The sequence below is a fragment of the Lytechinus pictus genome, chromosome 2 (genome assembly GCF_037042905.1).
Source record: "Lytechinus pictus isolate F3 Inbred chromosome 2, Lp3.0, whole genome shotgun sequence".
NCBI lineage: Eukaryota > Metazoa > Echinodermata > Echinoidea > Temnopleuroida > Toxopneustidae > Lytechinus > Lytechinus pictus.
The window spans coordinates 50,327,689-50,342,946 of record NC_087246.1 but is presented as its reverse complement, the minus strand read 5'-3'; the positions used below and the strand labels follow the sequence as shown (position 1 = coordinate 50,342,946).

The following is a 15,258-nucleotide window of genomic DNA, read 5'->3' as shown; positions in this document are numbered from 1 at the left end:
GAGGGGCCGGTCGCGCAAGTCGATCAGAGTTGAAATAATATAAATGCCTAAAAAAATCGTCAAAAACTCTTAACTATACAAGTCAGAGCAAACTCAAATGTACCTAGAAATCATATAATGTATTGTTTCATAAAACTTCTCCCCATGCAAGGGAGCAGCGATATGGTGTTGTCTCTTTACTTTTATAATTCCACTTGTTTTTCATTTCATCCTGAAAAATCAATAGCTATATAGGCCCTATAGGGGCGGTCAATTATACCCTTGCCCCCATTTTTAGTACTTGCCACCCTCTCTCCATGCCGGGTCTCCATGTCATCATCATCATCATCATCGTGCATCGATCATCATCATCATCATCATATTATCATCATCATATCACCACCATGCATTAATTATCATCATCATCGTCCCGAATTCAGCATTATGATGATGATGATGATCATCATCATCATCATGTATCATGCATCATCATCATCATCATAATAATATCATCATCATCATCATAATATCATCATCATCATCATTGCCTCATCATCATCATCATCATCATCATCATATCATCCAATCATCGATCATCGTCAAATCTATATCATCATCGATCAATCATCATCGTCTATTATAAATCTATATCATCATCATCATCATTCTCCTCGTCATCATCATCAGGGGCGGCGATATCCTTGGGGTGGGGGCACAGTGCCCCCACACTTTTTGAAGCACTTTTTCATGCAAGAAAAATGCCCCTCACTAACGTGTACTGTGCCCCTTTCACCTAAAGAGGACACGTTTTATTGTGTTACCAAGTGCCCTTTCTCGTTTAAGTGCTAATTAATTTCTTACAAATACATGCCCTCTCACGAAGGTGTTCTGTGCCCCCTTCACCTCAGAAGGACCCGATTTATGCCTTCTTATAGGTGCCCTCTCTCGTATCAGTGCCCATTTTTACCCCCTGAAAAGTGCCCCTCACGAACATGTTCTATATATGCCCCTTTCATCTGAGAATGATCTATTTTATGTTTTAAACGAGTGCCCCTTTGAAACAAGAAAACAATATTCTCATTTTTATATGTTACTACTTATGAAGGAAAAAAATCCTGTAAGAATTATACTATGATTCCATATATAAATTATGATTTAGTCATATTTTCTTTGATGAAAGCGAATGAACAATACCACTGGCGAACGATTCAAGTTCTCGAGTCGCCAGTTGGGGTGAATGTTTGTGGAGAAAGTATGACTTCATCATAATTTATGGAATCATGTATAGTTTATAACTAAACTAAGTTTCTTATTAAAAGGAACACAACTTTAATTATCAATTTGCTGAAAGTTTATTATTTCATGCTTAAGTTGCTTGTTTTCGTATTACATTTCATATAATTCAATATGTTCCTACCCCAAATTACGCAAAATAAACTCCATAAGCATTTATTCATCTTTTCAATGTATATGCTGATTTAGGATATCAGAATATTGAATTAAACAGTTGAATAACAAACGTCAAAAAGTACTTATCGTTTCTCATGAATTGTTAACCGTGTTATTCAACTTAGTAACAAGTAAATTGGTTTAAAATTGAAAACAGGCAACAAATTACAAGTGACAATCATCATCATCATCATCACCATCATTACCATTATCATCATCATCATCATCATCACAAGATCATAATCATCATATATCATCATAATCATCTAATCATCATCATCATCGTCATCGTCGTCGTCCAATCATCATCATCATCATCATCATCATCACCTTTATCATCATCATCGTTTAATTCAGCATTATCATCATTATCATAATAATAATAATAATAATAGGCATTTATATATAACGCCATCTATATTCTATTCCGAGGCGATGATGATTCATCGTCTATTATAAATCTATATCATCATCATCATCATTCAATCAATCATCGTCCGGGTCATCATCATCATCCATCACCACCATCTGATCAAATTCCTTTAATTCACTGATTACTGAAAATAACTCCTATACGAAATTGCGATTATAATATTGCAAGTCTATTTTAGGCCCCTAAATCAACCATGAGTTTTAAAATTAATTGCAAATTTGCAATCGATTGTCTGCTCCTTGAAACATGACGTGTAATCTGATTTACTACAGCTGAAATTGATCTATCAACTGTAAAATTTGAACAGAATATTTGTAACACCTCCAAGACTAGCTCGATTTCAACTCAACGAGTATCGGCATTTATGATTGTCATTAATTTTCTAGGTTGGAATGTCTTGATTTTCAAGCAATCTGCTTTCATTCTGCAAATTGTGAATCGTATATAGTAGATCATTTTTGTTTGGATTTATATTTTAGTACACTTTTTTTTCATTCCAAATACGTAATCACCATTTTGTATTTGTTATGTAATGAAAAATGTATCATGAATAAATGATATGAATGCAGAAGTAAAAACTTCAATCATATCATATCAAATCGAAAAATATATAAACAGACAGAATCGTCATAAATCATGAGGCCTATATTTGGATCACTGCTTTGTCCTCTTTCTGAATGCAGTTCGATATTACACAAGGGGGCGCTATAGCAGAAATAATATCTTTTCAGAATTCGCGTTCCACCCCAACAAAAAAATTGTTTTGAATAAAAAGAGAAAAACCCAACAAGCATAACACTGAAAATTTCATCAAAATTGGATGTAAAATTAGAAAGTAATTTATGACATTTTAAATTTTCTCTTCATTTCCCAAAACGGTTATTATGCACATCCAGGTCGGTATGCAAATGAGGAAACTTATGTCATCCACTCACTATTTCTTTTGTACTTTACTATATGAAAAATGAAATAATATAATTTTCTCCTCATTGACAAGTGAAACAACGATCCTCCCTGAACAGTGTGCAAAAGTCAAGTTGGTCCTCAATGTCAAATCTGTAACACAAAAATGAAATATTGTATAATTCTAATTTGTATGTTACTGAGTTGTGCAGATCACTGTTTTGTGAAAATAAGCGAAAATTTAAAATGTCATAACCTTTTTTTATATTTTACATCCGAATATGATTTAATTTTCAGTGATATGCTAGTTTGATTTTTCTCTATATAGGGTGGACTTGACCTTTAAAGGCATGAGTGGTGCCCATTCATATATAGAAATAGGCGGCGGAAGCGGGGGGACGTGTCCCCCCTAAATTTGAGGTGGGGGGACGATCCCCCCCTGAATTTTGTGTTGATACTTTTTTTTTTTTTTTTTGCTTTTCAAAAAAAAATTTGGTTTAAACCTTTTTATTTTTACTCGTCTATTTTGTTTCCTGCGCCCCCCCTATTTTTTTTGGGGTGATAACCTTTTTTTTTTTTGGGGTTGTCAAAACTTTTTGCTGGTCCCCCCTAAAATGTCTGGCTTCCGCCACCAATGTATATAGATATCATCCTTAGAGGTGGATCCATCTCTATGTATATCTCTATGGGCCCACACTGCGCCCCCACCCGCCTGGACCCGCACTTTCGAATTGAACGTTAGGCCAACACGACTTAAAATATAGCCCAAAGCACACTCACGCTTTTGCTTAAAAAGAATATTCACCCTACCCTTATAGGTAATGCCCACCTCCGTTCTATCATGAACAAAAAATCAATCTCAATATCTCTATGGGCCCACTGCGCCCCGCCCGCCTGGATCCGCCCTTTTAAACTGAACATTAGTGGGACATTAGGCCGACACGACTTAAAATAGCCCAAAGCAAGCTTACGCTTTTGCTCAAAAAGTATCTTTACCCCCACCCTCATAGGTTATGCCCACCTCCGTTTGAACATAAAAAAATAGCAATTCGCTTCAAAAGGGGCCCTTGTTACGTCAGACTGCCATATTGATTCCTGTATTTTTCCCCCTATAAGTTCTGGAAGGAAAATTGCCCGCCTTTCTCCAGGCATGAACAAATAGAAACCATGGGGCAACAATAAGAAAGGTCTTTATAATGCATCTATCAACATAAAGAAAATATGTGAAATGTGAAACAGAGAACTTATCTGGTAAATCTAAAACGAAACCTCGGTGTGAGTTAACAAAATGATGATGTGTTGAAATTTACATCATGAATCATCTTGCACTAGCCACACCTCCGGATTTTCTCACGGAAAACATAATTGGGGGTAGACTTTGTGTTCCAAGATGTGGGTATGATACTCATTAAGCCGCCAAACCAGATTAAATCATTTTGATGGGTTTTTTCGGTGGAAATTACATCAATTTTGATTTGAAAATTTCAGCTCCAAAATGGGCGAAAATATCGATTTCAAATGGGGGAAATCGGGGAAATGTTAGGCTCCCATAAGGATTCTTCGAAAAGGGGTTGGCCATTATAGTCTAGAGTACACATCCTTGATCCGATTTATAATTCAAGTTTCCACTAGTCATAATCACACACAACAATACAACACAGACAGGCGAAAATGAAATAAAATAATTTAAATTAATCATTTATTTATAAAAATGCTTTCATTCGGATCAGCAGGTATTGCTTATTATAAATCATAATTATTACTGTATGAAGTCATAACACAAATGTTGTCATTGTTTCCACTAAATATAAATACATTAATGATAATTAAATCTTTGTCATTTCAGATTAAAGCAGCAACTTTTGACCAGTCTCCAACTCCTCCATATTACCATCGTGTTAGTAACTTTCAGGTCAAAACATATTTTGTTTAAAATAATTTGTTTTTAAAATCGACTGGAACAACACACAACAACTCTCATTGAAATCAGACATATACAGTGTTTAAGCCTATATATTTTTTGAAATACATCTTTCTGATTTAGGATTAAATAAGTAAATAAATATAACTAATCGTCTAAATTAGACAAAATCTCACATTCAAACTTCAATCCGAGGACAAATGTCTTTAATTCAAAGGGAATTCGCACCAAGTGACAAGTTAAAAAAGAAATCTGAGAAGCAAAATGGTGAAAGTTTGAAGAAAGTGAGAGAAATCATAAATTATTGATTACAAAGGCAATTTCTACAATACTTTATGGAGTCTCTAACAGGCTGAATAAATAATGTAATATCATTGTGATGTAGAAGATTCCTTATAAGCTGGCCATGTACCACGTCATCAAAGTGTCCCCATTACCTTTGTTAACAATCTTCCATTAATAAACTTTTGTTAACAAACTTTTGTAAGAACAGTTCTCAAAGTATAGCATATAAAATGGGCCAAATACTATGACTGAAAAGTATATCTCTGCATTAAAAAATATGGGTATGCAAACAACAAATGGTAGAATACGAAAAATAGAATCTCCCCAAAAGAATCTGAGCAGTTATTAAATGACTTGAAACTGATCAACTCTCCTGGGGCCATATTCTGAAAATTGTCTTAAGACAAAATATATTCTTGTATCCAGGGGAGGATCCAGGATTTTCTAAAGGGGGGGGGGGATTTCCGGAATAACAAAAAAAAGGTCCTCACTTGTGTAGGAACGACATATTTCCATTAAAAATATGCTGTAACTTTCAAAAGAGGGGAACGGCATATTAACATTAAAAATATTGACTATGGCTCTCAACTCAAAGGGGGGGGGGCGGCATGGGCCGGATGTGACCCCCCCCCCCCCTGGATCCACCACTGCTTGTATCTTCAGAGTTACAAGAAAATCGTAGCTATGCATACAGATTTGTGATTCCAAGATGCCGGCTGCCTAATAGGTATATAGGAACTGCTCTTTAATCTATACCTCAAATCGGCACTGTGTCAGAACCTATATCTTATTTTCACAAATTCATGGCAGCGTTAATCAATTATTCACATCTCAGATCGGAAAGTTGTTCCAGTCATTAACAGCTAAATGTCACTCATTGATTGAGACATGATGGCTCTTGTGTATGCTTCCAACCAATTCACTCCTAGTTTTGGAGTTATTGAGTTTAAAAAGTGTTATGCTTACCTAAATAGACACATTCAATTTACCTCAATTTCTTGTTGACTCTGCTAATATTGAGGCCAAGATATACCGTATAGTCACACACAAATCTACTTCCCTTCATTAGTTAAAAATCAAACAAAGTCATACATAATCAAAGTCAATTAATGCATTGCTGTGTTGTCATAGATGAGAGATATACGAATATGTCCCATGTTTTTCGTCCCAGAATTTGACGCTGGTAAACCCATGGACAGTAGCTGGTAAAGCAGGGAGATCATCCTCACCATCAGGACTGTCTAAGGACGCACCCTCGCTAGCTCTGCGAACCCGTCCACGGCTCGATTGTTTGGTGTACGAACGAGTGCCATCAGGTAGGGTTTCAAATTTCTTCAAAATGCTTATAAGTTTCTTTGGCTCTGCATCCTTTGGCTCTTCTTCTACCCTCTGCACTGTGAAACGACTAGGATTTTTCTTCGCAGGTACTGACATTTTATCGCCAACATCTGATTTGACACCAGAATCAATCTCTGTACTTTTTTCTGAATCATTTTTAAGGCTGCGATCTTTTGAATCAGTTGCTTTTTCCTGAAGAGGGTCTTCAACAAGTTGCATGGCGAAGCGGCTCGATGGTTGCTTTGAGACAGACGATACTGTTCTTCCAACACCAGCGAAACTTCTCCGATGTGAAGGCACTTGGAGATATCTATCTGCTGGGATATCTCCATCAGGAACATCACTAGCTCTTCTTGCCTGCGATGCATCTCCCTTCCTCATTTCACTCTCATCAACTGAACTAACACTAAATTTGGACGAAGTAGGTGTTGAACTAGATCTTTGAATTTGGGGTTGTACCTGGGTTTTGTCTTCAGGAATCCTAGACACGCTAAACCTCGTTCTAGATGGTGAGGATTGTACCAGAGTGGATGAATCATCCTGCACTGATTTAGATGACATATCTTCGGGAACTGACTTAACTTTAAAACGGGAAACACCTTTACTCCGACTTTGATCTGAGTTTGATTGCAACTTATCTTCAGGAACTGCTTTAACACTAAACCTGGAAAACGTTCCAACCTTCCTAGGGTCAGTAGAAGGATCTCCTCCTGAATGTGAAGGCAATTGATCTTCCGGAATAGATGAAACACTAGATTTTGAAGATCGTTTCTTGTATAGACCATGTAAGGAATTTCTAGGCATACCCAGATCTTCAGCAGGATCATACAATACTGCCTTTTTGTTCTCCTCGCCATCCTCGCTAACTACAACGCTTGGAATGTATTCAAAAGATAATCTATGCTCACTTTGAGGGCTAGGAACGTAGTGATAATTGTCTCGACCATGGTCAGAATGATTATTGTTCTCCCTATCAATAAGATGAATCAATTCGGTAGTGCTATTAATTTTGTCATAACTGTAATTGACGGACCTTTGCATTGCGGCCTGGGGATTTGACCGACGATGCCCAGGGTCTGTTCCATTCTCCTGGATCTTTCGAAGTTCTAACTTGAGCTGCCGGGCAAGCTCCCCACCGGTGATGGTATTCAGGGTAGTATCATAAGGCTGGCTAACCCGTCTATCATACATTTGACTACCCATTAGTGCTTGTCGAAGCTCTGCCTCAAACTCGTCTTCGGTTGGGACCTTGTCCTCTTCCGGCTCCCTGGTTGTTAATTTCTTCACCCTGCGTTTGATTTGTTTGCACGTGTCCCGGGTGCAAACAGCTGCGAAGTAGATGGCAAAGATGGCAGTGAAACCAATGGCAAGCCCGATGTAAACAGCTTCATTTTTCTTTATCACCCCATCTCCAAGGTAATATGGAAGCTCATCTGTAAAGTCAAAAAATAAAATAAAATCATAGGAATTATTTTAACTAACCACCATTAAATACAGACAAATCTGCCAAAGTGTAATCTTTTGGGTCCACAGAAAAAAAGTTTGATTTAGGAGAAGTTTTTCTTGGAAGAAGTCAACACATGTTTTGAATTATTTTGTCTAATAAAATTGCTAAGACTTCAGCAAATAGGTGAAGGTCGCATAGAGTATGTATATTTCTGACCAAGATATATATGTTTCTTAGATCAGCACCCCTCCCCTAACTAATGGAATAAACCTGTTACCTTCACACCCAATTGTTTCATCCGAGCTATCGCCACAGTGGTTGACTGAGTCACATCGAAGAACAGAAGGTATACAACGACCGTTGCTGCATTGGAATCTATCATAACCTAGACAGAGGGAGATACCTGCAAGGAAGATGAAGAAAAACATCAAGGTGTAAAAATCAGTTTTCATTTTATATCAACCATACACTAAGATTCCTGAAATTAAAGATTTGGAATGCAGTGATGCTCAAATAATATTCTATTTTCTGTTTTGTTTGCAAGTGTTGTAAATTTATCAATGTATCTAACCTTATTCTTCCTGAGCTTGTGGTTTGTTTTTCTTCCAAAGTGTGATACTCTTCAGTTTCGTCTACTGAGGTCAAACAGATACCATTGATTCATTTGTCTATTCATCCATCCATCCTTTCATTCATTCATTCATCCATTTGTGCGTTCTATTCTTCATTCGTTTGTTTGTTCATTAATGAATTAATTCCTTCATTCACTTGTATGTTCGTTCGTTGTTCATTAATTCATTATTTATTTATTTATTTATTTACACATTTCCAATCTTACATCTACCATTCAACATTTATTTGTAGAACAGACTGAAAAAAAAAAAAACATTTTCGCCTAAACAGCCGAATAAATTTTTTATTTTAGAGCACAACCTGTTCTTCCCACTTCCCAGACCTCACTCAACATGCTCAAATCAATGGCACAGTCAGTCACCCACCTGCTGGCAGAACGCTTGTGAAAACCCCAAACCAGCCACGTCCATTCCCGATCCCGTCAGAGACCAGATGAAGACGGAGAAAGGAGCCCTCAGAAATCACTTCCATGGGCGACGTCGTGCCACAGATCCGCCTCTTGTCGATGGCATTACTGATGTCATCGATCTCAAGGTAGTCATCATTGCAATCTTCATTTGAATTTAATTCACTTTCAAGGAGCTGAAAAAAAGTGTATAAATATTTGTAAAGTTTTATTTAGAATCCCTGAAAGTTCAATATGGATCCTGTGATAGCTTCAAAAATTTTAATCATGAAAAAAAAAATACACACACTTTAATTCGATATGAGACATCATTAAGGAAATCATTACAGACATCAATGGGCCAATAGACATATTTTAGAAATACATGTCTATGTTTATGCTCGTTGAATAACTTATCATACTTTACAACTGACTCTAAGTTTGGCAGAAAAAAAATCAATTTGTTAAAAGTAATTCATCAAAAATTCAAACAATGACATTATATAATTCAGATTCAGATTCAGTTTTATTTCCAACAGAAATGACATAAATATTGATACAATCATTTTCATACATTTATAACAAATATTTACGGTACAAATCATAATCTACAAAATAATGATTTTATTAATCATATATAATTTATCTTGTACCAACCTGTAAGAACACTCGACCATCACCAGTGGGTGTTGCTATGGTAACCGTACAGTTGGTATTTGGAGGATAGTAAAGCCCGCCTTGTGAGTAGATGATATCGCCTGCTGAGTGGATAGTTCGTCCGCACTGGTTGATCATATAAACTAAGAGATGAAGAAACAAGGAAATTAAGTTAACCCTCTCAGCAGGACAAGAGTGTAAGAATGTCTTGGGTGAAAGGGTTGCAATAGACTTGAATCACAGAGATTGATCTAAAATAGGTCCCTTTACTGTGATTCAGATTTGTGGTTTCGGATGTTCTGTTCTTGGAAACCTACGACAGGTATTCCTCTACCCTACTAGACAAAAAAATACAATATTTGGAATCAGTGTTCATACATCAATTGTTGCTATGTCTGGCAAGCTTTCATGTGGGGGTTGTAAATATCATCTTTGATTTGAAAAGTGTGCATAGAACTTGAATATATGAGTAAACAGGCTAGAAAACGAGATCAATATCAAATTGAATTTTATCTTGATATATTGCAACTCTCTGTCAGATGGGATCCATGTAGGGCCCCATCCTACAAAGAATTGCGTTGGGATCAAATCAATCTCAAATTTCAATTAATTTAAAATTGTGTACTTAAGAGATGGGAATTTTAGATCAATGGCAATGGGGGTTTAATTTGAATCTATGACAACCTAATCACAACTCTTTGTCAGACTAAGGGGGTGTTGCAAGAAAATATTTGCAATCAATTGCAAATATTATTAGTAAATTTACAAGTTATAGATCAGTTTTAACTAAAACAAGTCAATTTATATATAGTTGTTGATGCAAGAAGGAGACAAGCGACCAATCGTAAATTCACGATTAATTGCAAACTTACGGTTGGTTTGGGACCTAGAATTTAGATCGATAGCAAGTTTCTTGCAACACCCCCCAAGGCTCCTGGTGCCACGTGAAGGATGCACACCACTGATGGGATCCGGCAATTTCGGGATTCCCCTTTAGACCCGAACCTAAAATTACGTAACGGCTAGAAAAATATTCATATAAAATCAACGGTGTGCGTATCTTTTTCTTCATACGGGCATAGAGAGGAATTACTACTGGATCTGTTCAGTCCCATGGGAGAGCAGTAATTTGTCAATGCTGGATTTCATGGGAACTTCATTAGTTGCCCCAAAAACCCTGTGAGCACTGTGACTGCAATCAAGTTTACATGTAGTCTGGGTTTGAGCCCCTGTGGCGCGAAAAAATGCTGAAGACCCCATTTTCATATTTATAGCATTTGAAGGATATTGGATGAACTACCAAATGATAAAGGTTTATATGGTGTCATTTTAAAGACTTATTTTTTGGCGATTTTTTTCAAATCTCATTTTTGACACATCAGTCTTTGGCGCGCCAGGGGGAATATTTAGTGGTGTGTGGCCAGACAGGCGGTTGTTTGAGAGGGATTGCATGAATGACTCATGGTGTGTCGAAAGTTTGTAAGTTTACACTCTTCCCCTGAGAGTGCTTTGTGTATGTGGCATTGAAATATCATAGACAAGATATCAGCTAATCATACATTCATGATGATACTTGAGTTCTGACCGTGATTACTTGGTATGAATAATTATTGTTTGAAACAAATCAAAACTCCGTTTTGATGAGTAAAAAGAATACTTAAGCTGAAAATGAAAGTTGAACAATTTGATAAAATATGAAACTAAATTCATCAAAATAATTCTGGTCATTAATTAAAATTACACGTAATATTAACCCCACAATCATATTTTCAAGTTAGTTGGGTTCTTTTTCGCATAAAACAAAACATTGAATTACTTCGCCTGTGCTTAGTTTTGCCTGTAAAGTGAAATTATTGACAGCGGAATACTTTCACCACAAGCAACATTCAAAAGTCAAAACAATATCATATTCTCATTGAAGTTACTCCTCCTGCAGACCTACTAATATGTTTTACAATCTATTTAATGAAGGGGAGGGGGTAACAAGATATCATGTTTTTGTTTTGTGTAATGTACGTATTAATTGAATGCTTATAATTTATTAAAATTTATTTACTCTTTGTATAATGTTTTTGTATGTTATTATGTTATGTAAACATGTATATTTCAGCCACTTGGCTGCCAATCAGGTATTATCAATAAACCAATTCTATTCTATTCTATTCTATCATGGAGTGGAGTGAAACAAATTTTTCCTAAAACACCGTTAATAATTTAGCTTCAAACAAAGTTAATCACTCCATCACTCTGCTTTGTGGTTTTTCTTCATAATCTTTGTGCTATACATCTCAAGTTTCTCGTAAAATTTGAAGTTTTCAATATCCAGTATGACGTCAGTACGATCGACCCCAACCCGAGAATTGAACTGGCCATTCCAGAAGAATCTACGAAAATCATGATTCATACCCATATTGGGGAATCCCGCTACTCTCACTCTGCCTCTATAGTTTGTGTTTCCATTATTGTATTATCCATCCGATCTTTATTACGAAGCAATTTCTGTTTCCTAAATTTTGATCACTCTCCTCTTTCAATTTCCACATCCGTTGTGACTAAATGCCATGAAAAGGGCGGTGTCCCTGGCTGAGCCAACGCGGGGTTCATGCTAACGTTCAATAATTTGTATTTCACATTCATGTACCTAGTGCGACAGCTTTTTGATATAATCAACTTCGATGAATGAGAAAACAATATATCAGTATTTCTATAAAAAAAAAGAATTATTCAGAAAAATTTCCCCTTGTGATAATGACTTCGACATAAAGTTATTAATATCCATGAATGGTTCAACAAATAGCAGTGGCGTACTGATGGGGGGCTGGGGGCGCTTGCCCTACCCAAAAAAATCAGGACCAAGAAATAAAAAAAGAGAAAAGGAAAGAAAGAAGGGTGAAATTTAAAATTATCTTCTGAATTTCACGTCAAAATCTATCACAAAATTTGATTTTTGTAATAAAATGTCGAACATTTTGCCCGATGCGCCATATCTTGCCCCCTCAAAATGTTTGGCTCACTACGCCACTGACAAATAGTTCGCGATTATCCGTGAATTCATAAGAGACTTTACGATTCAAAACGGAAATCTTCCCGACAACGATTAGGAGATCGAATACTCCTTTTGCGCTCGCGAGAACCTAAGATATACTCCGATCAGACTCGGAGTCTATAGTTTCTGAATGAATATATCCGACACTCTGATTGAATCAGATGACGCAAAAAAAAAAAAAAAAATCGAAATCCCATAACGACTTTCTTATCAAAATATTTATTATATTTTCATTTATATTATTTATAGGTAAGAATGGACACAGTTTGAACAATAAGCTTTGCAATCGGAAGCAAACCGCATCCCATACTACTATCCCTAAGTTAGATCATGAACCATGGTTTGATCATGTACCTTATACTGACTATCATTTTAACCACGGGAAACAATCGGCTCTTATTCAAACTGATCATTGCTCCGCAGGGAAAAAGACATTAATCGCAAAGACGGATATCTGGATGATGCAAGATTGTCGGAGATCCATCAAACGTTTATAGCAATCTAAAAAAAGTCATTGTTAATGTCTCATTTCTGGATATTTGCACTGTGATGAAAATTAATGATGCGCTTGCATGAACTTTCACAATCATGAATTATTTACAAAGAAATACAGAATTTTCAGATTTTTTTTCATTCCAAATTATTTTCGTGAGTAATGAAAATATTTTGCATATTAAAAAATGGGATTTTCGCTTGGGGTGATTATGAATAATTAAAAAAACCAGGAATGGAAAGTTTAAACGGGTTTTTATCTTCATCCATAACGAATCGCATATGTATTACTTTTCAGTGTTTCAGCTTCTTTCTTTTTTGTATTTATGTATTTAAACGTATTTACAATATAGTTAAAAAGATCTTCACTGAGAAGTTCGGATCAGCGCGGGTGTGGGGGGGGGGGCGGTTGTATTTTTAATTAGTAGGCAGTTTCTCATACATGCCGGAAGAATATTTCCGTTCTCCTCTTTGAATGGAGGGTGGTTTGAATTCTTAACTTACTCTGAATTTCATTTCGTTGATATGACTACGACATTTTCCCCAGTGACGTTGTATCCCCCAAGTGATGGCGTTCTTTAGACTTGCACATACGGGTTTCATCAAGAAGCCTTCAACGGGAAAGTGAATGCCAGCAATGTAGGGACTGAATGTATGGATTGATCTCTCAAGAATGTATTCGATGAAGGGGGCCAGAGAGGGGTCGTCGGTTTCAAGCTGAACATTACGTCAGCAACACAACGATGGAGCTGTGATTGGAGTGGTGTTTTTATTTTGATGATGCGTATACATGCAGGCATGTAAAATCAGTGCTGGCGAATTATAAAATGGTTGGTCCTACATGTAGCTTTTGGAAATCAAAATGATGATCACAATTTCGTTTGCAGGATCAACTGTTCAATATATAAAGAGGATGAATCAGTCTCTGAGTATGATGTCCATTGAATTCTCCGCTGGTTTAATTTGCCCTTGATAATGATGATAATGGTGATGATGGGGATGATAAGGATGATGATGATGGGTCAACATGGCAGTGATGATTATAATGATGATGGTGCTGATGACTGATGATTATGATGATGATGAGTGATGATGCCGTGATGATGATGATGGTAATGATGGTGGTGGTGGTGGTGATGATGATGATGATGATGGTGGTGGTGATGGTGATGTTTGTGGTAATGATGATGATAGAGGTCAGTGCTGATGGTGCTGCTGTTGCTATTGATAAAGTTGATGATGATGATTGTGATTGTGATGATGATGTTGATGATGGTGATGGTAATGATGATGACGACGACGATGATGGTGATAATGCTATTGATGGTGACGATGTTGGTATTGATGTTGATGGTAATCATGATGGTGATGGAGATGATGGTGGTGACGAGAATGATGGAAGCGATGGTGATGTGGTGATGATCTGATGATAATGATGATGATGATGTTGATGACGACGACGACGATGATGATGATGATGAAAATGATAATGATGTTGGTGAAGATGATAATATTGTTGTTGATGATCATGACGTCGACAATAACAATGGTGATGATGAAAAAGATGATTTATTTCAACGATGTTCGTGGAAATGAAGAAGACTTTTCCAAATGAAATTAATGATTAAGATAAGATTATCAATTATTTGATTAAAGTGTACTGTTGCGATAAAAAATATGACAGTTACTCTACAGACAAAGAAAAAAATCTTCGTCACTATGTAGTATGTAGTATTGCGTCGATGCACCTTCCTCGATATCAATCACGAACGTACTATGTTCGAATACATTACGAGGGGCCAAAGATACAACACCACAACCGGGCATTTCCCTGACACAACAGAGAAGTGATACAAACCAATATTAATTAAACATACGAAGAGGAATGATTGGGAGGAAGGTTGTAAACATTAATTGAATATATTCCTGTAGGGGTATTGTTTTACCAGGAGAGACAAGGGGACAGGGGCGCGACCGCCCTCTGTTATATTGTAGGTAATGAAAAAAAGAACAAAACATGATGGGAAAAGGGGAAGGAAAGGAACGAAAGAAGAGTATAAAAGAGTGCCATTAAAAAATATAATTGGAGAAGAATGGCAGGGAATGGCATCGCATTGAGGTCGTCATGTCCCCCATCGAAATACACGGGCACCGCCCGCCCGTTCTTGTGCTTTGAGTAGTGGCTTTTGTTGTTGTTGATGGTGGTGGTAGTGGCAATACACTTGCTCTCCCCCACCCCACGCCTGTTTAGCTCTCTCTTTCCCTCTCTCTACCCCTCCCACCTCTTTAT

At 36.7% G+C, this 15,258-nt stretch overlaps 1 protein-coding gene across 1 annotated transcript; it reads right to left on the bottom strand.

Moving 5' to 3' along the window:
* Positions 1–4,441: 4,441 nt before the first annotated feature.
* On the bottom strand, positions 4,442–9,569 carry LOC129278140 (uncharacterized). The gene is made up of 4 exons (XM_064095048.1): positions 9,431–9,569; positions 8,754–8,970; positions 8,033–8,158; positions 4,442–7,741 (listed from the first exon to the last, which is right to left on the bottom strand). The coding sequence occupies exons 1-4, from the start codon at positions 9,566–9,568 to the stop codon at positions 6,096–6,098; spliced, it is 2,127 nt and encodes a 708-aa protein (XP_063951118.1). The 5' UTR covers position 9,569; the 3' UTR covers positions 4,442–6,095.
* Between the last annotated feature and the right edge of the window lie 5,689 nt (positions 9,570–15,258).